General features: G+C 43.8%; 1 protein-coding gene across 1 annotated transcript in view; it reads right to left on the bottom strand.

Annotated features, from left to right (window-relative positions):
- The window catches only part of PRMT3 (protein arginine methyltransferase 3), an 881,955-nt gene extending 857,293 nt beyond the window's left edge, over nucleotides 1-24,662 (bottom strand). Inside the window, exons 1-2 of the mRNA XM_085643603.1 lie at nucleotides 24,547-24,662; nucleotides 8,761-8,872 (exon numbers count right to left, since the gene is read on the bottom strand). Of these exons, the coding sequence (XP_085499729.1) occupies nucleotides 8,761-8,870 (110 nt within the window). The 5' untranslated portion in view covers nucleotides 8,871-8,872; nucleotides 24,547-24,662. The remainder of the gene's footprint in view (nucleotides 1-8,760; nucleotides 8,873-24,546) is intronic.
- Between the last annotated feature and the right edge of the window lie 1,187 nt (nucleotides 24,663-25,849).

Here is a 25,849-nt window from a genome sequence, read left to right as displayed (position 1 = left end):
TTTACAGTTTCCGTTTTCAGGTCAAAGCTACATTACCCGAGAATCATGAGGCCTGCTACTCCCTCCAGCCTGGCTACTGGGTCTACATCACGATGCACCAGGCAACGACTCCTATGCAACCTTGCTAGCATGGGCAACATAAAGTCCTGCTCACCACCAATACAGCAATTTAATTGTCATCTGGCGACACGGATCTACTCCTTATAGTGCAAGCTAACTGCTCCACCTAGAGATGGCAGCACACCCTCATCTGCCTCCGGATCTGCTTCCAGGCCGGGGTCCTCTGCCAGAACTGTCCCTATTGCCGTTCCTCCTGCTAGTGGGCAGAGTCACCCATGTCCACCTACTTGGTCTGCCCCTTTGCAGCAATGCAATAATACACCCATCACCACTCAACATTACAGCCTCTGTCCAAAGTAAGCAGCCCTCTCCCAGATACTGATGCCTCCGTGGATCTGGCTTGCTGTTTTTGTCACTACCCTGAGCATCCCGTTAGTTGTGGGATACATTGTTGTTATGGAATGGGGAGGCCTAGCTGTACAGAAGCGGTCCTTCAATGGAGTTTTGCTCTATGTGAACAACTGCTATGTGTTGTTGCTTGAGAAGTAGGGACAAACTAATAATGTCTCCTCTTGCTGGATCTTACATGCCTGTTGATGGGAGGAACCAAGCCTTTGATCGGAGTATCCCTTGAGAAATATGAAACTGGTCTTGAATTGTTCTACAGACTGCCTGAATGTTCCAGCATTTTGCCTGCATCTTGTCAAGGATTCGAAAAATAAAACCCCCAAGGGACGTTACAAAGCCAATGTCACCACCTTGCTATGACTGAGAAGGAAATGGTCTTTGAGCAGTGAAAGGGTGTTTGCGGGTCATAGTGAGTGTGTCTCTGTAGAAGAGGGTATAGACTTTGAATCACTTTCATATGAACACAAACTTACCACTGGAATAGCGTTCCACAAATTACATCATCAAGCATGATATGCTCATGGTATTTGTAAGTCTGGAGTCTATTCCTGGCTACCTCAGGAGTGGACTGTGTTCTTTTACTCTGGATTAATTCTACCTGCCTTCAGACACTTTGCTGTCCACTCCCTCTAGAGACGTCAGGGTTGCAGTTACATTTCTGAAACTGATTATTTTCCATCATCTTCCCTCTGTATGGAGTAGGGCAGGCTATTCGAGTAACTAGACGCAATGCGGAGATGTTGCAAGAAGTAGCAAATGCCAACGCACTTTGACTGATTACTGGTCAGTCAGATACTGACACAACCATGCTCCTACAGAATAGAATGGCTTTAGATTACCTCCTAGTATCAAAGGAAGGGGTCTGCACTAAAGTACGAATCGAGGGGTATACTTATCGCCCCAATACTTCCCACTGACCAAAGACACCACATTAGGGATAGTGTTAATAAATTACACAAGATTCAGAACGGATTGGACTAAGTGGCATCTGGACTGGCTGCCAATTGGCTGTATTGAAATTGAGCAATAATAATATTTGAAATAGTTATTGCTGTTATTTTAATTGCGATTAATCGGTATATTTTAATAAAGATGAAAGTGTGCATCTTCATACTGGAGTTGTTTAAATAAAGGCACAGTCCACAATTATTCTCTAGCTACTCCTGAAGAGGATGAGGCTGGCGGTTTGAAGCTGTAAAAGTCAATGGTATCCACCTGTACATATTTTAACTTGTGGAGGGTTTTGCCTCCTGGCAAAAAAAGGGTGGGGTGAAATGAGAAATCAGAATCATATATTCCACGTTTTGATAGTAGTGTTTTTTATGAACATGCCATTGCACATGCATTCCTTACCATGAACTGATATGTTATCTGACCGAATCTTAATGCTGTTTTTATATCAATCCGAAGTGTACATTGACCTTAACATACCTGCAGAGAGTCAAGTACGTCTGAGGCCTAGAAGCCACTTTATCCAGTGTTGTACAAGTGCACATTTTCTGCACTGTGTAGTAAGTCAAGCATTGTTATGACGATTGGCAGCAAGAAGAATGAATTTCATAGAGCAGTGAACTCAGCATTTTTTATACATCTATATTTCTCCTTCAAGTTTTCTTGCATTCCTTCATATGAAAACACTCCGACTCCTGCTCATTAGATAGTTTCCTTGAAGTAACAGTTTCTAACACGTCTATGTTATTACTGACTAGTATTGAGGGTTCAAAAATCAAAGAGTGCTCCGCTTTGAGCAAGCGAGCGGAAATTGCTCTTGCTTGCTCAAAGCGGAGCACTGTTTGCTATGGCACGATGCTCCAAAATGCCATGGCAAACTGCCATAGAAAACTGCACTTTTCGGGGATGGGCACCCTGGGACTTTGCTGGAGCCAGCCCTGGGGGGTAGAAATGGTCCCCAGGGCTCTACGAGGAGGGCCGTGCAGCCCCCTCCTTTTTAGGTGTTGCCTAGGCAGCGCGCATGCGCGGTCTCTATGAGACATCCAGTAATCCATATCAGTGGTGAAACTCCGCCTATTCCCGCCTATTGCCTTTTTATTTGCTTGGTCGCTTGTCAGCTTAAATCTTTAGCTTTTGACCGGTTAATCTGTCTTTTAGTTCCTCCTTTATTTGTTTGGGAACGCCTATGCAGCACCGCCTAACTACTGTAAACCTGCCACTAGTGTAGTGAAGTATTTGGCTTTGAATTTGTTTTCGTTTTTGGTGTTGGTGTCTTTCTTAATTTGCTCATGCATGGAATTTGTTTTTGGGATGACCGGAGAGTTTTAAATGTTTGCATTTGTGTTGCGATGATTTTAGCACTGATTAGCATTATGCCCCAACATGCTTTCTACAATCAGTTTAAGGGAAACAGACCCCTAGTATCACAAATCGAGGCAGCTCCGCACTACTCGACCTGCAATAACCAGGCAATGCGCGCCATTCTGCTCTTCACACGGCCCCTTGTACTGGTCACTATGCAGTAATCTTGGTAGACTGCACACGCGATATACCCACGTTTTGCATGCCATATGTTTGTTTTGTGTATCAGTCAGCTGTGGCCCTGTGAAGCAAAACAGATGTAGCGTGCAGATTCCTCGGCAAAGTCGATGTGTGAAGCATCCTCGACGCAGGACTTCACATCGCAAGCCATCCATCAACGACGCAGGATTCCACATCGCAACCCTGCAGCTGTTCGGTACCCCTGGCGCCTGAAACATCTACGCTGCAGGACTTGGCATCGCAGCCCGCAGCTGCTTGGAACCACTCCTGCATGACCCATCCTCAATGTAGGATCTCGCAACAAACCAGGCTTTAAGGGACTCTTGTCCTAACTTGGTGCCTTACCTGTCCTGCGCTCTTTTTAAGTCAGCCTGAACTTGTGACTTTGTCCCGCTCTGGTGCAATAGATACCCAAAGTTGGTGCTCTGTGCTTTTAGGCACTGTTTTTACTTAAAACTTGCATATCTCCTTTTCTAAAGATTTTTTTTGTGCTGTTTTGGTGTCAAATTATGTATTCAACTTTACTATCTTCTTCTAAATTGGAGAGGGATTTTTCTTGTGTTGTGTTTTCACTGTTTGAAGTGCTGCATACATACTTTACACATTGCTTCTTATTTTAGCCTGACTGGTTTTGTGCCTAGCTACCAGAGGATTAAGCACAGGAATCGTGGTTGCTGCTTGAGTAGGGTCTCACCCCCTCAACCAGTAACCCCATTTTCAACAACCAGCTATCAATATTATGAGAATCTGTCATACACATACCATGGATATAGAGGGAAAACTATCCGATTATTATTTGTGTGGTGTTTGGCACAGAAGCCTCCATCAAGTGATTAAATACCAGAACACAAGAACATTACTTAAAGCTGGGGAAGCTAAATCTCCGTAGAATACAATGTTTGGCGTAGAAGAACCTTAGTGGTCTAAACATCTTGTCAAAGCTTCATGCAAATGTTAACCAATACTGACAACACAGTAGTGTTTGGGAGATAAAATGTGAATAAGCCATGTGGAGCTGTAGGGCAAGAAAGTGTATCATCGATGTATTGCCTCTTAAGTTCATTTCATTGTTGTTTTCAGGTTATCCCCCCCCCCACAGTAAATACAGGCAACAGGTCTATTAGAACTAGTATGTTTGCACCTGGAAACGTTTGCGTCTAGATGAGCCGCAGATATACTTGCGCCTGGCTACCCTCTCAGGTGATTAGCGTTCTCTACACAATACTGCTAACACTTCCATCATCTGTGATGGGACACCGTGCACTCGAGTCATGCAGGGGGGTGGTCTGTGACTAATCTTTGTTTAACCCCTTCGCCGCGGCGCTGGGGGGGGGGTTTGGGGGCAGCGCGGTGGCGCGGTGCTCGTGACGGAACCGCTCCGTCACGAGCCACGGTTGAGCTGTGCTCATGACGGAGTGGTTCCGTCACGTCTCCGCCCACTGCGCTAATCACCCGCACAGGCGGGGAATTAGCGCCGCGTGGGCGGAGCGGCCGCCAACGGCCGTAGCATGACGGAACCACTCCGTCATGAGCACAGCGCAACCGTGGCTCATGACGGAGTGGTTCCGTCATGAGCGGGGAAGGGGTTAACAACCAACTGAAAACCAACTAAATGTATAACGGTTTCTACACATTTGCTTAGTTGTTTGGTGACCATCTTTTATACTACTTTTAGTAATAATGCAAAATGATCGTAATTGGCCAGGTTGTTCGTCTCACTGTGGGCCTTAAGGAAAGTGGACCGATCCATGCCTCAGTTTATTGAGGAGTTGTGTTAGGCAGTTGACTAAGACAGTCAGCATTGGTGTTATGGGGAGACAGATTCCTGTGTTGCTAGACTTGGACATACATATTTTTTAGTATAAAAGCGCATTTGTGCAGATTTTGTATAGGGGTAATAGTGATGTCAGTTTAGATTGACTGGATTTTGTTTAGGGGTATCAGTCTGCTGAAAGGGGCAGCATATTTGGAAAACGGCAGCCCTTCAGTCCTTTCAATATCCTGAATAGTTGATTGGTTGAACTGCCTATTGCTTGCACCTCAAATGTTAGAGGTGTCTTTTGGCATTTACTATTGTAATGTAGTGGCTGACGAGTTGTCTATTAGAGGCCGACTGTATATTACGCAAGGGTTGTGTTGCATGGACCTAAATTCAGATTTAACAAAAACAAATAAGGTGAGTCTAGGAAGAACCGAAACTATTCACCATTTATCTTTTTATTCACAAACTTCACAGACACCGGCATTTTAAGATTCTCAGGTGAAGTGCAATATTCTTCATATTTGGGAGTTCCTTGCAGATCGCGGCATCCACTTGTGATAGAAGCAATTTCGACACATTAGTGCTAGTAATCTTGTTATTTCCAGTTTTCTGTGAAGTGTTGTGTAGATCGGTGTGTGTGCGTCTTGGACACCTCATTATCAAACTGGATTAGGCAGTCAGTCCAGTCAACTTATCCAAATGGACACTTCCTGTGATGGATTTGAATGGGGATTGTGTTGGCTATAAACCCCATTAGTTTAATCCTAGCATCTTCATAGGGTTAATATGGTTTGAAGATTGTACAAGTCTGAGAAGTGTGTGTATGGCATCACTGGAAAAGCAGTATGTTTGTGCTTGAGAACCCAAGGAGGTTTTGTAAGATGTTTTCAGAGGCTGGTGTCTTACAGAGTACTACTATCCCATATATGAACTTTTGAAACATGCACCACTTTCAAAGAAGGAAAATATTAAGTAAAAGGATTGCTACAAGCTGAAGTTGGAAATATCAAGTGTGGATATTAATTGAATCTCAGCATCTACCACTTAGATGATTGATGCTGTGAGGTCCATTGGTCTGCAGAAGACAAAGGTTGATCCTAAGTCCTGAAGTGTCGACCAGCAATGTTTCTGTTATGGCAACAATACTCTGCTCAAGACAACGCCATTGATGAGTGATCATCTACATCCTAAAGCGTTCTTTGCCGCAAACTCTGTCACTCATTCATACATATTTTTTCTGACTGCATTTTTTTTTTAATTAATAAAGCTGACGAAAGCTAATAAACTAGATGCAAACATCTGCTTTATTGATATTTGGATAAGAATTAGAACCAATATAAAACTGATTTTAGACGTTTCTTCTGACAATATTGATAATATAACTAGAACTGACAAAACTGCCGCAGCTGATGCAGTTTACTTTTTGTTAGTTAGCCCTTCAGCCAGAAGTAGACTTAGAGCAGTATTATCTGGGGAGCTGGCGGCGCAGGTCACATTGAGTGAGGAGGTATACATGTACAGAAACACTAGCACTGACCTATAAAAAAAACCAGTATTCAGGCACAAGGCAGGATCCCTGCACACCAGATCCAGCTTCCACCTACGTTTCTGCACAGAACCAAGCATTTAGAAGTGAACAGAAAAACGAATATTCCTCCTTGTTGTGCGAAGCCTATGAAATGGCCAATGACCATCCCACCCAGCAAAGCACTAGACAGATGGATCATTCGACACATTTTGCGTGACCCCATAATGCGGCTACTGGTCTATCTTGTGTCCAAGCTAATCTGCAATAACTCCTCTTGTTTAGGAAGATAAACAATAGCTATTGTTAATTGTGTTCAGAGAGCGCTCTGGGTTCATGGTGCTGATTTCACATATGAGTGAAGTGATGCTAGAGGGTTAGAAATACAACCCATTCTGTCCTCATAGGACCAGCAGCTCTAGAAGTTTTAAATAAATGTTTGTTTGAACAACTTGGTTTCAAAGCTTTTCTAAATGATGCCATTTCAGGGTTAGAACAAAGGTTGCGCTGGAGAGGGTTCCATTCCACAAACTAGACTAGAAAACCTGCAAACGCCAAACCTACGTTTTTTAAATCTTGGTATGTCCACCAAATTAGCTGAGGAGAAGTGAAGAATCTGTAAAGGGTTGTATCCATATGTTCTTTTGTATACAAACTGAGGGGCTAAGCCATGGATGGCTTTAAAAAACAGACAAGTTTTAAAATGTATTTGTTCACTCAAAAGAGGGGTAGTATTGTGTTACTGGGTAATAGATATACCATTCTGGCTGCCACATTTTGTATCAACTTTAACTAAGCCAAGTCCCCCTCAGAAGGCTGAGATAGATGGAGTTAGCAGTAATCGGCTTCCAGTTGGAGTATGCCAACATGATAGTCTTCTAAGCATCCACTGAAAAATATGCATGTAATTTCCTAACAGACAATAAGCTAACCTTGAAACAACTGCAGTGATGTGATTTTTGAGGAATAACTGGTTGTCCACAATGACTCCCAAGCTTTTGGAAACTTTCATGGGTTAAGGCATAAGTCCCATCTCTTATGGCCAGTACTGTTTGGTCTAGAGCAGAGGCTTTGCTTTTTTTACTACTATTTCAGTTTTATCAGAGTTAGGATCAGGTGTTTACTTCTCATCAACCAGCAGATGAGACACGAAGGGCCTGATTCAAAAAGGTAAGTTACACTTTGGAGCAAGTTTACTACTTTCAGTACTCACAAACTGAGAGTGTGAACTTACTACAACAGTGCAAGTTAAATTTCTCCAACTGAGTGTAATGCAATTGGCTTTTTCTTGGCTGGGTGGGTGACCTCCCTAAACTCCTCCCGGCCCCTCTCCAACTCCCTGACCCTCTAACTCCCCAAACCTCTCTCAATCCTCCCTAATGCCATCTTTTTTTAGTAGTAAGTCTGCCTCTCTCCCACCCACTTCCTTGTGTTCCTCCCACATTTACGACTAAAATCTATACTTATGAGGAGATTCTACAGTTGAGGCAGAGAAGAGAACTCCACACACAAGTATGGGCAAAACATTTTGTAGTATGTTTTTAGTGTGTTTTGTAGTACTACAAAACATACTACAAAGTGCAGTTTGAGACAGGCTAGTGGTGTTTTGAAAATTGTGTTGCCATGAGGCATTGCCCTCTAGGCAAAGTAATATTTGAGGGTCTCCAGGGTAGTTTTACAGCCAACAGCCTCTCTTTCCCAGTTCTTTTATGAGGGACCTCAGAGATATTAAATAAGTGTGGGGATAGAGCACAGCCCTGAGAGGCTCCACGTTTAACCTTCATCCTTTTGGCTGCAAAGGGAGGCAACCACACTGCTTGTGTTCCTTCTTCAGGTACGATTCGGACAATACAAAGGATGTACCGAAAACACCCACAGACTTGACCCGTTTTAATAGAATGTTATGATCAACAGTGTCAAAAGCTGTAGATAGACCTAATAATGCGAGTGCATGTGTTGGGCCAGTATCCAGATGTTCTCTCAAGTTGTTGATGACAAAATTACTGCCTCATTGTTGTGGCTAGGATGGAAACCAGCTTGTAGGGGGGGGGGGGTCTATGCGGTTAGCACTCTGCAGGTGGGTACTGATTTCCTGTTCCACATTTCATCCCAATAACTTTGTGCAATATGGCAGTAAGGAAATATAGTGAAAATTCTTCAGAATCTCAAGGTGTCTCACGTTTTTATCAGGATAGGTTGCACCATAGCTTTTTTAAGAAGGGGAGGAATTCAAAACTATGGGTTTAGAAATTATAGGTATAATCCATTTCATTCCACCGGGGGGACACAAGTCATCAGGGGACCCTGATAGGTGTTAATTCATCAGTTTCCCAAGTGACTCTATGTCCAGAGGTTTAATTGTAGATAGATAGGACTGGATGTAGTCGTCCTCAAGATAGTCAATTGTCAAAAACATTCCCTCGAAAAAGTTCAAATAAGAAGTGTTCTTTTAAACGAAACTTGCAAACATTTTTACTTTGTCTAGTTAAGCACCCCAAAAAAACGGACCAACCTCTCACAAAATAGACATCGAGTCTCCATTTTAGGCTCATCATCTTCCCAGGCAGCATCGTCTCCACTGTCGTACAGCTCAGGCATGTCGTCATCACCTGCTTCAGACATATCTAAATGAGACATTAAGAAAGTGTGTCTTACAAGAACTCGATGTCTGATTTAAGATGCGTAAAGATATCTCTTTGTCATGATACTTTTCTCAGTACATGCATGAAACTTTTTTTCTCTACAGGTCTTGTACATCCACCAGCATCAATATAATCCAACACTCTTCCTAAACAATGGCCTTTACCACAACAAAGTGACTGGTTCCAAACTAACTGAGTCATATTGTTCGAAATCCTCTTATTATAAAATTTTCCTTGGAAACCGTCAGCCTATCATGATGCATGTCCATGGAACTTAATGGGTGCTGGAGTTTAGCAGTTCCGGGTTCGAAGTTAAGCAAATAGCTTTTCTGAAGAGCAGTTACTAGAATTATGATCTACTAAAAGACCCTGTGAAGGATGCTGTTCCTACTGCTGAACAAAATTCTGCCACATACTACTTCTCCCATATAGCATTGTTTGAGTATACTGGAAAACCAAGAACTACAAACAGCTATTTTTAAAACTTCCCCATCCACAAATCTGCATGTTGACATGTCTGACATACTAACTGTTAAGGTACTGGAACCTTTACTTTCTTTAACTGTTACAGAACAAACAACTACCCATAATGCAATGTATTGAAAAAACTGTATTTGCAAAGGCATCCAGAGTTGTGCTATAGAAGCACCCAATCAGCTACTAGACTGGAGGAGTGAGTTTTGTCTCTAGGCTGAGAAAAACAACAGTTCTCTGTGTGCCTCTTAAAAGGTGTGTGAAGGAATATCCAACCTTTAAAAGCACTGTTCAGAGTTTCAATATTTCTTGTTGCACGTGACCAACCAGCATTCGTAATATGCTGCACCAGTCTCCCATTAGATTATTCTTCATTGCATACATGTTACACCATAGTTTTCAGAATGTGCGCCACAAATGTGTATTACAACCATGAATGTATACCAGTCTTCATCCTCTATAGGATTTGAAGGCAGTGGTATTTTGTACCCTCTATTCTAACAGTTCTAGATAGTTTGCATCTATTAACCAGCGTGCCCAATTAGAAGTGGGTTCATGAAAGTGTGTGTTTAATCTTCAAATGGTGAAACTGCATTGCTACATTCTTCATGGTTTTATAATGTGCTGGCTGTAGCGGCTGTTGTCTTATTGTGTTCGTAAGGGACACCTTTAACCTTCATATAGTTCCCTTATTATTGGCTTGGTGAAGTTCCAAGCCTAAATCCTACAACCCTATTGTAGAAACGCACATTCCCATTTTGCCCTGGATCAGGTGCAGTATTAGTGTTATTGGGTCCTCGAACAGCACATTCCCAACACCACATTGTTACTTGCTTCCTAAAGCAAGTTATTGTGATGCTGTGTGCTTGACCTGGCCCTTTTTGCAATGTATCCCCCATATTTTTTTGCCTTCTGTTGCTAAACCTGTTTCGTTGGCATTTGATATCTGTGCCCTTTTACCCCGCTCACCAGTGGTAAAGTGCTTGTGGTACAATTGGCATATACCTAATTGGTACATTTAATGTACTTTAATACCCTGGTATACCGTACTACATGTACCTAGGGCCTGTAAATTAAAGTTGTTAGTGGGTCTGCAGCATGCATTGTGCCACACACTAAAGTAGCAATTTAAACAATGTCTCAGGCCTGCCATTGCAGCCTGTAGCGCAATTCTAAACTGCCATTTCAACCTCGAAAAATAAACCTTTTGCCAGGCCTAAACCTTCCTTTTTAGGTCTCGCCTGGCGTTAGTAGCGCGCATGCACTGTCTCGCCATGTGATGGCTTCTGGAATCAATACGGATTCCGAAGCTTTTAGAGACGGACTTGAAGCCCCGCCCATCTTTTTAATTCGCTGGCGTCATCCTCCATGCTAAACGCTGGCTCAGGATTGAAAAGGAGGCTTATTAGTCCCTCCTTGTTGCTGCCCTGTCCACTAGTGGCCCCGCCCACCGGGATTGGATCTCTCACTTGCGGCATTATACGGTCTCCATCATTAGCTGGGACGCACTCTTTCTTTGTCATTGTGAGCGCGGGCCGCCTGGGTCGAGCTTGTTTTTCATGGTGGCCGTGCGCGAGAAAACTTAAAAAGCACAATGCTGCTTGGCGAACATATGCTTACTTGTCACTAACTTACACTGTTCTGTACAAACCGAGCTTTAGGCAAAATTTTGTTGACGGTAGCGGCAGGATAGGAAACACATGCGGACAAATGTGAAACATTACACAAAGAATGCCCGCTTTCACTAACAAAGAATGCCGCTTTCTCTTTCGCCGCGGCTATCCGCTCTATAGCCCTTATAGTGTGAAACATTACACAAAGAATGCCGCTTTCACTTTAGCTGCAGCGCTCCGCTTGCGCGCTTTCACTTTGGCCGCGGCTCTCTGTTCTATAGCCAATATAGTGTGAAACATTTGTAAGCGAAATGTGTTTTCACCCCAATACAGATGTGAAGATTCTGTGATGGACGGGCCGGTGGTACCCGTGATAAGTAACTCCCTAGTGGAGTGAAGGGGTCAGCGGGCACCTGAACATTAAGGAATCCACACGTGTATTGTATTTTTTAGTTTAAATTCTGGTATAGCACTCCGTGTGGTTGAGCAAAGCTTCAAAGCGCTTGAAGACACAACAGTATACAGAGAGGCAGGCGTTTGTTCATCTGTACGCGGTTGGGGCGGGTTAGGGGGCACCCACGCGACATCCTCAGCACTGAAAACACCCTGAAGACAAAATTTGCAGCACTATTAGTCAACACGAGAACGTGACGTGTGAAATTTTAAGCCATCGTGCTATAATGTCAGCAGTTTTGTGATGCCAAATGCTATAGGTGACGCTGATAATCACGCGTTGCACAATGCCACAACCAAAAAGCCTGCACGACCCTTTATGCTAGGTAAACCCCTCACATCCCATGCAGTTCATTACTTAAACAAAGAATGCCCGCTTTCACTTTCGCCGCGGCTCTCCGCTTTATAGCCATTATATATTTGTATGAGGGAGTGTGCCCGTCCCTCCCCCATCAGATGAACATCCTTTCACACACATCCCATCAGCCTCCCCCACCCGGAGGGCACAGGGGTCACTCAACGAGCCGCCCTGTGGTCTGACCCCAGTGACTATGGGAACATAGGACTCCCTGAGCAGCGCCCTGCCTGGCTCCGGGCAGTTATGGCCAGAGGGTAGGCAGACCCTGCAGACGGAAAGTTCACTCGTAGCCTCTGGGATACCCTCTCTGAAGAAGTCAAGCTCAAGGCTCCCCATAGACTACCAAAAAGGCACATGATGCCAACACTAGTCGTTTACTTGCGGCATTAGACGGTCTTCTTAAATCATACTTTTTTTAAATATTTACAATGTGACAGCTGGTTTAACATTGTGGCTGCCTCCGATGTAAGCATTGTTTTTTCTTCTTTTTGTAACTTGCGATAGAATGTATTGCAGTTTGAAATCTCTTTGGAGCTTGCGATCAAGTTTATTATCGTTTGATTTCCCCACGTTTTTTATATTGTTTGGTTGTTGTTGCTTGTTAAATAGATAGTTTTGGAAACTGAACATTACTTTAAGATTGTAACAGCCTTGCTGTTTGTTAGTCTGTTTTACACTAATGCAAACGGTTTTATTTTTGTGGACAACTTTTTGTGGGTTTTAAAATACAAACTTGAATGTACGTTTTTTTCCTAGAAACTTGTGGAATTTACATGGAAGGAAGTGATTTGTTCCTTTGGAGCTTAAAAAAAAGTCCCTTTCTGCATCTAACAACCTTTATTATCATAATATGCGATGTTTAGTTGGTTGGGCTGTTTGTGTTCATGGCCATGAATTGTCAGTTCTGGCTCCATATTAAACTGCTTGATTCTGTCGGGAATCGGACATGAAAAAAATGACATGCTAAACAATACCATTAGCAAAGCAAATGGCTTTAACTTAATCAAAGGCGAGACCTATTGCATTTTCAATGCTTGTTAATAATTGTACATCACCCCCAGGTAGGCACTAAGGCTCATAGTCAATATGCATGGTATTTAAAAAAAGAGGACATGTGGGTTGTATAGCTGTTTTACACTGTTGTAAGCCCTGTCTCTCCCATTGAGAAACGCTTGGTTACCTTATTATATTTAATAAGTGCTAACTTTGGATTGGGATCAGACAGACATATGTTGTTTAGATTTAAACAAATTGTAATTTAAAATCCCTGTTAATGGTAAAGTTGAAACTAAAGTTACAGTTCAGAAAATTTCACTTTTTGAAATTTGGCATTTTCTTGTTTTAACCATTTGAGCTTTTTCCAGGTTTTCTGGGTAAATTGACTGTGAATGCATCTGTTGTTACGGTTTGTGAATTTTGTCCAGACAGTGGAACCAAAAGGGGTTAGGTTTGGGCAACATAGGCCATCCTGCCAGGATGGCTGGTGGCAGAGCTGTACCCTACCCCATTTACACATGAAAGGGCTCCAGCACACACAAAGCGTCTTGACACCAGCCTTTTTGTAATCCCAGACAATTTGGAGGCTTGAAAGGGGAAGGGAAGAACCTTCCAGAACCAAATGTGGGGATAGGACAGGATCACCAGGCATAAATACTGGAGCCACAGAACCATTTTTCTGTGCACTCCTAGACATCACAGAAGGACTGCCTTTGTTCCCCAGAGGACTGCACTGCTGCTTGAGGACTACCTTGACCCCCAGATAGCGGTCTTGCTGGTTGAGGAGTGCCTTGCTCTCTGAGAAGGAAGACTGGACCTTATCCCTTCATGCCAGACTACACGAGAGCCTCAAAAAGTCCGTTAGTTCACCTCCTGTTTGTGCTACAGGGACACACAAGCTACAGACGCCTCCTTGAACTGCCCAGGTCACCTGCTGCACTGGACCTGCATATGGACCGGCTGAGCTTCTCCTGTAAAGAAAGGTGAACTCCCGAAGTTTTGGGGTCTTTGCCACCACAAACGGGTTCCCGCTGAGACTCTGCCACTCGCCAACACGAAGCTTCAGTGAACCAGGCTCTTTGCGCAACAACGACTGCCATTTACAACTAGCAACGTGAGATCCGCATTTCATGCTACAGCAATAACAGCCTGTAGTGACCGCCAAAGTGAAACTCCAGCAACAACCATATGCAACGCCCGACTGGTTCGTCATGCTACAGCGACCACTATCCACGATTCCAGGCCTGCTCTTTGTGCTACAGAGATAGCCCTCTGTAACGCTTTGCCTGCTTCTCATGGCCTCCTCCACCACACACAGAACTCTTCACGCCTGGCTTTAAGAAGTTAGCTTTTTAGTGGAACTTGGACCTTGTATCAGGTCTGTGCTCCTGAAATTATATTGCCAGTGCATTTACATCGGCACTACGGGTGTTGTAATGTGAGAATTTTCCCGAGTAAATGGAAGTTACAAGTTATCAGGAGTACACCTGGGAAACCAGTGACTATTACATTTTTCCTGGTGTACTTTTGAGAGCCTCATCCATCCAACGGTGGAGATTTTCTACTGACCTTGAGGAACTGGTCCACAGTGTTTGAGTGGATGGAAAGATCTTATAAACTTATCTGTGTCATAAATTAGTATTAGAAATTAACGTACCAAGCTGAAGTACTTCCAATATATAATTCTATGTCAGGACCGGAGGTGAAGATTATACGTCACACATTCTATTCTAAGCGGCCTTACAAAAGCTAGTCAACACTGAACAGACTTGAACTACATTTCCCATAACAGAATCATGACATCAACTAATTACATGCTATAGTTCATCTTTATGTTGACTGTCAACTGCTGCCCATTCCTATTTTATTACTGCTCAGCAGTTAATCATGCAGGGACAGTGGTTATAATGGTTTTTCCCTATCCCCTCCTTTTCTTTACTGATGTTCCAGTGAATTTCTTGTTTACTTTAATGAGGTGCTACTGATCACTTCCCCAAAGGTATTTTATGAGGCTGTGCTCAGGCTGGCCTGCACTTGTCTTTCTGTATTCCAGCCTCTGGTCCTGCTGCTATTAAGGTTCTGGGGCTCTTTCCCTGTTACTGTGTGGCTGTGGGAGTTCAGACAGGCTGCGTCACCTGAGTGCAGTTTTGTGGCCGGGGGCTCTTCACTATGTCTGGCACCAGTCCTAACTTGAAGGTTGTTGATACCACGAACACTGACTGGACTCATTACGAGTCTGCCGACAGTCTGCAACTTAAGAGCAGGAAATGGAGCTGGCATGTGCAGCCTTTTCCTACACTGACTTACTGTTTTTCAGCCGTGTCCCAAATGGACCCCACCACCTCATCTACACACCCTGCGGGGTCTTGTTTTTTCAGTGCTGCTAGCATGTGAAGGGGAGTGCATGCAGTTAAGGGTGGTTTGGTGCATTAATAAGGATATCACAAAAACATAATACACAATTTTTTAGACAATAGTTTTTGGTCTGTGTTCTAAGGCAATAACCTCACATCTCCATGGCCCAGCACTGTATCAATTACCTTTAAAAGTAGGAGATAGTCATCTACTTGAGGCGAGTGCCTCCTTAGTGTACAAAGCAATATCAAAGGTCCTTCAGCCCCGCTGACAGCAGCTCCTGCTACTCGTGCCTGGAAACCAGAACCCCTTCCTCAGGTAGAAGACCCTACCAGGTTCCTCTGACCTCATTACTGTGGGTATTTCCAGTACAGACTAACAGCAAGGCAAAAATGGAAAGGTACAACTGTACTCATTTAGACACCTTTCTTAAGAATGTGTATATCCCACATGCTCTACCCTCCTTAGGAAAGGCTTGAGCCAGAGGCAGAGGAGAACCCAGGGAACATCTTGTGCATAGACGCAGCAGAAAAGAGGCCTGGACTAGTCTGCCCCACACGCAGTATCTAGGACTAAACAGTCCTAGGTCTGGCCTCCAGAACCAAGACCTAGATCATAGAGAAGACGCACTGGAGCCAAAAGACTTATCATCTGAGGCCCTCTGAATGGACCTAAGCAGAGCAGGTGGCCAAATATGAGGCCAGTAAGATTTGTAAACCTGTAGATAAAGAGGTCCGTTGTTATTTGCAGGCAGAGTGCCCACACCCTTTTGTGCAATTTAAGGTAGTGCTAACACCCAAGACTAATGGTAAAAAGGCTACCTTTTTTCCAAAGTGTATGAAGGACTCAATGAAGGGTATCAACAGGTCTTGGTTATCTTGATGACACATGCTTCTGGACATCACTGGGTCTATTACAAAGAACGTTGATATGGTGGAGGAAGGCAAAACTTCCAGTGGCCTTATTTGATCAGAGACCGAATCTGGTTGAGAGCCGCGGGCAGTTTGCTTTCTGGGCAATGCCAACTGCATCCTTTCCGTAGAACACAGAGGCATCCTCCTCATTAAAGGTATATCTAAAACTGGGTAAACGAGTGGCCTCAAAGACAGGCCTTATAGCAGGTGGATGCCCATTTAGCTAGCCTAACCTAAAAGAGTTCAGCAAGTTCACCATGGCCTTCGCTTCACAGGATAAACCCTAGGCTTCAATCAGGAAAGTGTTCGCAATTCAGTTATTTAACAAGGCAGGGTAGATCTGCAAGACCAGCCAAATGTACCAGGTTCCCAGATGAACCATGGCTACAAGTGAAGCCAGTTCAAGGACCAGTTCAAGATTATCTTATTTCCCTCCAGACGAGACCAGGGGAGAAGCTAGTGCCTGGGTCGGGATGATGGCACCTTTAGGTAAGAATGATCCCTTTTTCACCTCTAATATATTGAACGGGGTTGGGGTGGGGTAGCAACATTTCTGCATGCATGGTTACAAGCTTATCCATGACACCTGTGTTATGGAAATAGTTTTATGGTTTGCCAAAACAAAGACAAAGCCCACGCCTGTTGGTCTGTTCCCAGGACCAATGTGACCTGGTAGATGCAGAGGTCGCAGAGCAAGAGGCCAAAGCCAATAAATACAGCACCCCTTCCCAACCCTGAGGCATTTGAGCAATTTGTTCCTGGTGGAAAAAAAGAACTCAGAGTCTTAGAATAGAAGGACAACCTTTGGAGCTGCTCTAGAACTTATATTAGAGTCAGAATCTAGCATGACCAAAGACAAGGTAACCTGTAGTGTTTCCCTGCAAGTGGATTATGCTTCAGCGGTCAGATACATCAACTGTATGTTATAGGGTACGAGATCGAAGATGCTGGCAGAGCTAGCTAAAGACTTCTGCCACTTCTTCCTAATCCGCTAGACTTCAGTAATAGCTAAAAACATGGGGGCCAAGTGGAATGCCAAGCATTTGCAGGATTCCAGAGACTGTTCCTGGAGCCTCAAGTGCAAACACCAGGGGCAGCAATTGCTAACTCTGACGAACCCATTTGATATCCAGGTAATCATAACCAATAGTATTTGTCTTTTTTCTCCGATTGACAATATGAACATTTATTTTTTGCATTGTTTCTCTCAATGTGAACCCTGTTATTCAAAAAGGTATCACTACCACAGGGCTGTTAAGGTATGATATAATAAGTGATAAAAATCTTTATTATGTATTCAGACCGCCCACTACCTTACAGGAGATGTTACAATAACTATTACTAAATTTATATTTTAACTTCACAACTAGGTAGCACAACCTTAGATACATAAAACAACTGGCAAGTTATACCACTTAGTTGTTGTGGTGTATGAATGCATTATGATGGAGCACACTAGTGTATTTTCACTTCTAGAATGATCTTTCAAGATACAACTCACGGATTGTAAACTGGCTGAGAGTTGCCTGGGTTACTATTCATATGGGATGTGGCTTGGCAGTTTGGGCAGGACTAATACTAGTGGAGTAGGCCGACGGCTGACTTCTGGAAGGTGTCTCCCAGTCTATTGTGGCACAGGGAACAATAAATAATACACACAATAAACTGATAGACTAGAATGCAGACCAGAGTGATTGCCAGAAGCTGATATTAATTCAATCCACTTCTCAATTATTTTTTTTCTCCTTGTAATGCTCCAAATACAATGGGTTTGCCCAGATAAGGGTCCAAAATTCAACATGTCTTGAACTCAAACTCACTGAACAGGCACATAAAACTGAATCTGGACTGGGATTCTGTTCGTACTGTTCTCCCTGTTTGTAATGACACTAGGACCATTGTAGGGATAGTATTTCAACCGCCGTCCCAATGGGATCTTGGATCCTGTCGGGGCAACCTTTCCCCCCCGACCTCAGGGCTCTGACCGCTGGTATTGTAATCCGGCAGTCAGACCGCTGTCCTGGATATCAGGCGGACCGCCACCGACGGTCTGTCAGTGGTGGTCCAACCGACGTAGTAATGAGGCCTTAAGTCTTAATGGTGATGATAAAGGTAATGAATCTTTAATCACCTTTCATCTTATATTTTCAGATTCTTCTAGTATATACTGAAGTTTATTTCCTATTTCTAAAATGGCTGGCTAAATAGTACATAATCTCTGCTACTTAATCAGCAGCTATTTCCTAGCAAATGAGAAAACGGTACATAATCTGATATTTAACAGGCTGCCAGGTTAAATATTTACGTTTCATGCTATTTGCCTGGTGACCAGTGAGATAGTATAGTATCTTTGTTTTATAGCCAGACGCTGGGAAATTAACTCCGATATTTTTGCTATCTATCTGTCCTTCTATCAGCTAAATAGAACATAACCTCTGCTATTTAGCTAGTGGACAATTTAGGAAATATTACTACTGGTTAAACAGCTGCCAAGCAGATAAACACTTGCTTTTTGCGAAATTTTCTCATTTAACTACCTACCACACAGCAAGACTCAAAGTATCACACATCTGAAAGAAGTTCACATATACATAAACTGCAAACATAGAAATGTGACACACTTGCATAATCAATATTTGACAGTTGCAGTTACTGGCATTTGTACAGTGCATGACATCATAGGTATGTCATTTGAATACTATTCGCAGTCCAGAAAACCTCTTAACATACCCTCATTGGACATCTCATCACTCTCCAAACAATCAAAAGGACTCCTATACACTTCAGTAAGATGACCCTCCCTGAAATCTTCCTAGTCCTCTAAACAAAATATGTCGACTCCATTGAATTCAATGACATCACAAATAAAACCATCCGTCTCCACCCTACATGAAGGCTCAACAATGTTAAGAGAACATGTCCAGGGATTATCAGCACCGATCCAAGGTTTCCACTGCAGACTGGAGTCTGATTCAATGTATTATGTTTTACGAGTATAAAAGGCTCTGGTCCTATTAAATATTGTTTGTCCTGGCTACTGTTGGCTAAAAAGCATAGCAGACTAAAAGCACCAAGACATCAGGCTGCACAGGGACTTGGGAAACTTGTCAGCTACAAAACCATCACCAGAAACAGTTTTTATCACTGCAGGCTGTAGAGAGCAGTGGCGGCTGGTGATGTATAAGGTTGTAGGGCATAAAACGTGGCACAAATTTAATGTAGCAAGCTCAAACTGTCTCAAGAGGAGTTGGAGATGGTTCTCACCTGATAAAAATTGGGTCAAATATTGCATTTTACAACACATTTCTCACAAAAAAATGGGCTTAAATGCAACAGGCACTCATGCAATTAACCAGTACTCTTACTGTAGGCCAACTATGTCAGATCCTCCCAAGAAGCGTTGCCGGTCCACCTGCCACACACAAGTTGATGACAAAATAGCATGTTTCTTCAGCACAATTTCCCAAAAAGATTTTTAAAAAGTCAGAAGGAAAATAGGTACATCAGAAAATTTAATTTTATGTGACCAATAATTTGGAATAGCGTCAATAAACAATTCTACATTTAATTTCCTTTAGTTTTTCTATCCTTCCACTCCAAGTAGGTGTTCCATATTGTTACTCATGTCTTTCCTTGGAAGGTGGAGTAAAGATATATACCATCACACAATCTCAGGCAATATATATAGTAGCAGAGACACAGATTTTACAGACTAATGCAACTGTGCTAACACTCAGGTTACAGAGACCCTATCTTTACACACCTGGCCTTCAAACTACAGCATTTGTATTTTATTTTCATTAGGCACGCTAATACCCCGAGAAGCTCTCAGCAAGCTAAAATTGCTGTTTGAGACGGTAAGTCTTAAGGAGTTTGCGGAATTTCAGATGAGTATCCGTACAAATAGCTAAAGCCGGATGGTTCCAAGTAAGAGTGGTATGGACAGGAAAAGAGCAACCTCCAAAGCGTGGTCTATCGATTCTAGGGAGAAAAGGGACCAGACTAGCCATAAAACAATATAGCCTTCTGGAACGCTTGCAGATCGCAAACAGCTGGGAGTTATAATTTGAAGGCGAAAGAGATTTTAAGATAGTGCTATGGCAGAAACATATTGCTGTGAAAAGGTGGCGGTTTTGACCTGGGAGCCAATGTAGATTGTTCAGATAAGCAGAAATTCTGACCTATTATGGGATATCCAGCACAAACCTGGCAGCAACATTCGGTATCTGGACAAGAGGTTGCATAGCAGACACTTCTCTTAAGAGCTTCACTATAAAGCAGCAAGTATACATGAGCTTAACACCCAGGTTCTGTGAGTTGGTGACAGGAGACTGGCAGAAGCACCAATACGCAGGTCACCATGCCGGAGACCAGATAAGGAGGTCGCCAAACACCAAAACTTCAGCTTTTTGTGTTCCTTTTGTGTGTAGCTAGTTGTGTATCTATAGCCACACAGGAGGTCATTCAACAATAGGGCCCTACGCTGTCAATCCCACAAGGAGTGTGACACTAATCCTCGTCATACTTGGAGCGCTCAGTTAGAGAGTGCTGAAGCCTGCATGAAGGCTCACCTCTACTGACATAGAGCACAGCTCTGCCACGTGACACATTAAAGGATAGAACAACACTTTCTGGGAACTTTTCTAAATCGCTGCAAGGTTCCAGAATGCTCATAAAAATCAGCTGAGGAACACCTCAGTCGATGAGAGTTGTGTGACACTTGGTAAAGCGTTTTCATGAGAGCACGGACTGTCACAGGCAAAAGGCTACAGCCTTCTGCATAGTTAAAGGGTGCATCACATGGCCGGTGACAGTTGTGGAGTGCACCTAAATGCCTTTTGCCTACACTGGGGCACTCAAATATTCCAGCATCAGCTCAGAGCTCTGCACAGGCAGATTCTTACAGTACGGCTAACTAGGCTACATCATTATGTTATGTGCATTTTATAGCACACAACTCAGGAGGGTGTCCTTCAGCTGGAGCAGGAGCTGAGGAGGAGCAGGTCATTGCCTGCTTACGGTCGAGGTAGCAGAAGGCACGCCTGCAAGATTTGGTTATGCGTATGTGGGGAGGAAGTGAGTAGGAGTCCGGTTGAGCAGAGGTGACTGGTAGGTTTGTGGAAGTTTATGCTGTTGTTGAGATACATGGGGCCAATGTTGCGTAAGGCTTTATATGTATGAGTGAGGAGTTTGACCAAGTGCTCGTTTGGGGAATGGAAGTGGTCTTTGAGTTGCAGGCTGATGCGAATGCTGGGTAGTAGGTGGAGGGCGAGACTGGCCACTGAGTTTAATATGATATGCAGTCTTTTGGTCAGCTCAGTGTTGATTCCAGCACAAAGTAGTCCACCTTGCTGGTGATAAAGGTTTAGGTGATGGTCTGCGTATGATGATTGGGAGCCATATGAAGACCTTCTGAGCATCTTGAGTGAGAGAAAGAAGGGGACTGCATTTACTGGGCAAATCATGGTGACCTGGTTGTAGATTACTATTCAGAGGTTCTTTGCGTGGGTTACCGGGAGGGGTCTGAGTTCAGCAGGCCACCAGATGAAGTCACAGGGCAAGGTGTCTTTGCTGGAGATTACTACTTCCATCTTGATTGTTATGAGCTTGAGGCAGTTGGTTTTCATCCATGTGGCGACTTTGGCCATGGAAGTGAAGACATTAGTACAGGTGTTTGGCGTCTTGTCAGAGAGGTAGAGTATGAGCTGGGTGTAATAAGCATAAGCTATGATGTTGATTCTATGGGCACGGATGATGTTGGTGAGTTGGGTCATGTAGGTGTTGAACTGAATGGGGTTGAGTGAGGATTCTTGTGGAACTTCGCAGATAGAGATGGCAGCGTCTGATGTGAAGGGGCCCATGTTTACCGACAGAGTGAAGCCTGTCAGGAAGGAGCAAATCCAGCCAAGATCGGGACCTTGGATGCTTCATGCAGTTATTAGATAAGGATGGGATGGGGTATGAAGGATGTGAAAAAATCCAATAGGATACAGGCCGTGGTGTCACCTCTGTCCATAATCATCCAGATGAAGTCCGTGGAGATGAGGAAGACAGTTTCTGTAGTGTGGTTGGGCCTGAATCCGGATTGAGTGGTGTTGAGGAGGTGGTCGGTTAAGCATTTATTTGTCTTGTTTGTCACTTCGTCTTGTTTTCCATTACTTTTCCCAGGTAGGGTAGCATGGAGATAGGCCAGTAGTTGGCTAGCATATTCGGGTGTGCTGAGGGGTTTCTTTATAGGGTGCATACTGTGGCGTGTTTGCAGGATTCCGGGTAGGTGGTTGTGATGACTGAGTCATGCAGGATCAGATTGAGCACTGTGCTGATGGGGTCATGTTCTTTGATGAATACGTGATGAGGACTGGCGTCTGAGGGTGATGCGGAGTGTATGGACTGTGTGGTTGTAGGTGTTCATTGAAATACGGAGCAGATGTGCCACAGGTCCTGATTCGGGCTTACCAATCAGGCAAACTTTAATTTCTGAATTTTTCATGACATATTTGGTAAAATACAATTTTCAGCATGACAGAAGCTGATGTTTATCAGAAATCACATTCAAGTGAAGAGCCTTAAAGATTTGATTTCTGCCTCCTAACCTACTGTATCGTAATTAAGGGGTTTGAAGTGTGTCTAAGGAACAGTAACTCTCCTCTGAGAGCTCAGATCCCCTTATAATAACGAACATTTTTAGGTCTCGCCTGAGCTCTAGCGCATGCGCTAACTCAGGCGAGACCTTTAGTAAGCAGATTTTCAAAGTACTACCAGAGTGGCCTAAAGCCTGTGTGCATGTGAACGTGCACAGGCATCTCCTTTCGCGCGCACCACTCGCGTGTTGTTTTTATTTTGTAGCGCGTGCGGCTCGCGTGCTGTTTTTTTTTTTTTTTGCACGTGCGCACACACAACTCCCGGGCTTGTTGCTCGCGCTTCTTGTTTTTTTTATTTAGCCGCCTGTCATTTTGCCTCGCACGTTGTCCTGATCTTGTATGTTTGATCACTTATTTTTTGCCCGTTTAAAATGTTATTGCAAATGGCCCAATCTCACGAGGGGGGCTTTCTGTCATCCCTTGTAAATGGCAGCTGCCCATCAGAGAACACCACGTATAAATCTCCGTGCCAATGAGGGTGGAAATATTCGGGCATACCTGGAATTTAATTCGGATTAAAAAGGAGAAATTTAACTTAAAACACATACTTAGTATATGCATGTACTCGCCACTGCACAGCTATCTCCCAAACATAGTAACCGTGCAAGGTGGCTCAGCGAGTTAAACATTGCTGCTGACTTGGGATGTTATGACGGACCATACTTCTGAGGTTGGTAAATGTTGTATTTCTACAATGAGTAATGGTAGCAGTTACTGTTGCTATTTAAAACACTTAGAAGTGACATAAGCAGCGCTTTAAAAAATGTTTTTCTTGTTCATAGGGTTCTCAGTTCATGGTAGCAACACACCCTAACTGCAGCCCCTGCAAAACGCCTAGTGGTAATAGGTCATATTTTGCCTAATCTTTATGAGCAAGGGAATCGCGTCGGAGAGAAAACTGATTTGCAGAAGATCACACAATGCGAGGAGGCAACGACCAACTGTGATTAGTGTGAGAGTCTGCTGTTTACACCGGTGACACTTGTTGTTTTCCTGCTTCAGCGCCAATTGTTTGCATTGCTGCGCATAACAAGCATTGGCATAGCCAATAGGTCTCACCTTTGGGACCTTAGAAGTGTTTAGCCATGCAACAGTAGATGTTGTTGCACCAAGGATATTGTGCTGCATAACTAAATACTTATAAGGTCCCAAAAGCGAGACCTGTTGGCTATGCCAATGCTTGTTTAAAGCGGCACCTGCTCCTTTTAAGGAAACACAGGTTTAAAATAAAAGTAAAAAGTTTCTAGTTTGGGAAAGTAAATGCTTGCAGCCTGCAGATGCTTTTGGGAAAGTAAATGCTTGCAGTCTGCAGATGCTTTCGGGAAAGTAAATGCTTGCAGTCTGCAGATGTTTTCAGATCGCCGTCTCTATATTAGTAACAAATTGCAGGGGAGCTCGCAAATAGTTACCTGCCTAAGTTATATTCATTGTCAGACCGGCCATTCTGTGACCCACTTGTTGATGGAAATTTTGTGATACAACCTAGGTCGCATGGTGAAATGACAGAACGGTCACAAACTGCTGCGCAAGCTGTATTTACTATTTATGACCTGCCTATTTATATAGTTGGCTGTACGTTTGTGATGTTGCATTAAGCCTCCCATTGTGTTGCAGCTAGAGCAAGTCTGGGTCTATAAAACATTATAGTACCAAAATTATATATATAAACTGTCACTCAAATTGTCTCTCAGAAAAGGCGCACAGAAGCACGCTGGAAACATGGAGCTGTCACACGCAAGCAAAAAAACTTGCAACTACGACATCCATGTTTACGTGCTCTAGATACAGAGAATGCGCACGAGACGAGCTGTCCTCGCTGGCAAGGCAGGGGATTCTACAAAGCGTGACTTACCTCACGTCTCTATGCAGCTCTAAAGATTTCTCAGCCTTGCCTGAAGTCTACAGCGCTTTAAAAACTGGAGGCAGTGAGAGCCAATCGCAAACCTAGTTTGAGCTGATTGATTGGAGGTGGGTTGGGTGTAGGCGGACCTAGGCTGGTGTTTCTGCTCTGTAAACCTTCCGATTGGTTCTAAAGAGAAGGACCGCCCAGGATGAGGTGCTCTAAATCGACCCGGAAGCATTAATGCGGCTGTTGCGGAAACGGCTTTTCCAGCCGCACGTGGGTATTTGTGGTCTGTGCTACAGTGCCGTCTATAGCTGGAAATAGCAGCGCCGAAATATTCGTGTGTAGCACCGCTTCAAGGATTGCTGCCTACGAGCAGATATCCCAGCGGCGGTCACCAGCCTAGCGACGATGGTCTGGCATGCCACGGTTTCCCCCTGCTCTTAGAAACGTGCTAAAGAAGACGCCATGAAATTCCATTGTTTGAGTGCATCGCATGATCTAATGCGCTCTTCTGCTCTTTTGAATTCGATTTGTTTCATTTGCCCCGGTCGTTAATTTCCAACCGCTTATTCGAGCTGCGTTCGTATGGATAAAATCGGCATTGCGCATATGCAGCCTACCTGTGAGGAATCCATCGGCATTTGTAGAGTGGGGCACCCAGAGAGTATCTGGGCGGTGGGGTGCGACGTCTCCGTCGGAAAGCCAGGTCTTGAGGAAATTGTGGGACAAAACAATCGGAACAAGCATTTGCAATGCATTAGGTCTCGCATTTACGCGAGTTTGAGCTATTGACATTGCAAATAACAATGCCTATTGGCATTGTCATTTACAATGCCAATAGCTTTAACTCGTGTATTTGACAATAAACGTGTATGGGAGAAGTGAAGGAAAAGAAAATTGATTGGATGCGGAGGTCAGAACTGGCGGGGTCTTGACCCTCAATTGTTCCAGATGCGGGGGGCTTCCTCAGGGAATAGTCCATCACCTAAGTGTTTGTGTTTCCTCTTCTGAGCATGGGTTGCAGAGGCAGTGTGTGCATACAGGATGTAGGGACTTTCAGTAGTGTCAAAATATCCGTTACGATGTCCCGCTCCCTGACATGTTCATAGTTTTGAAAGAAATGTTCATACAGTTTTCGAATATTTCTTGGACGAGCACACCTGAATGAAGCGGACCCTGTGCAGGTAGTGAGTGCTGCAAAGCAGGGCTGGCAATTGCAGAGAGCGAGGCTCTTTATCAAAGAAGAGATGAGGGTGAAATGCATCTCGAGTACAAGACAGCTGTTTGAATAAACCTCTCCACTTTCTAA

Source organism: Triturus cristatus, chromosome 3_1 (assembly GCF_964204655.1).
Source record: "Triturus cristatus chromosome 3_1, aTriCri1.1, whole genome shotgun sequence".
Classification (NCBI taxonomy): Eukaryota; Metazoa; Chordata; class Amphibia; order Caudata; family Salamandridae; genus Triturus; species Triturus cristatus.
Note: the sequence above shows the minus strand (reverse complement) of the source record. Positions and strands in the feature narration are given on the sequence as shown.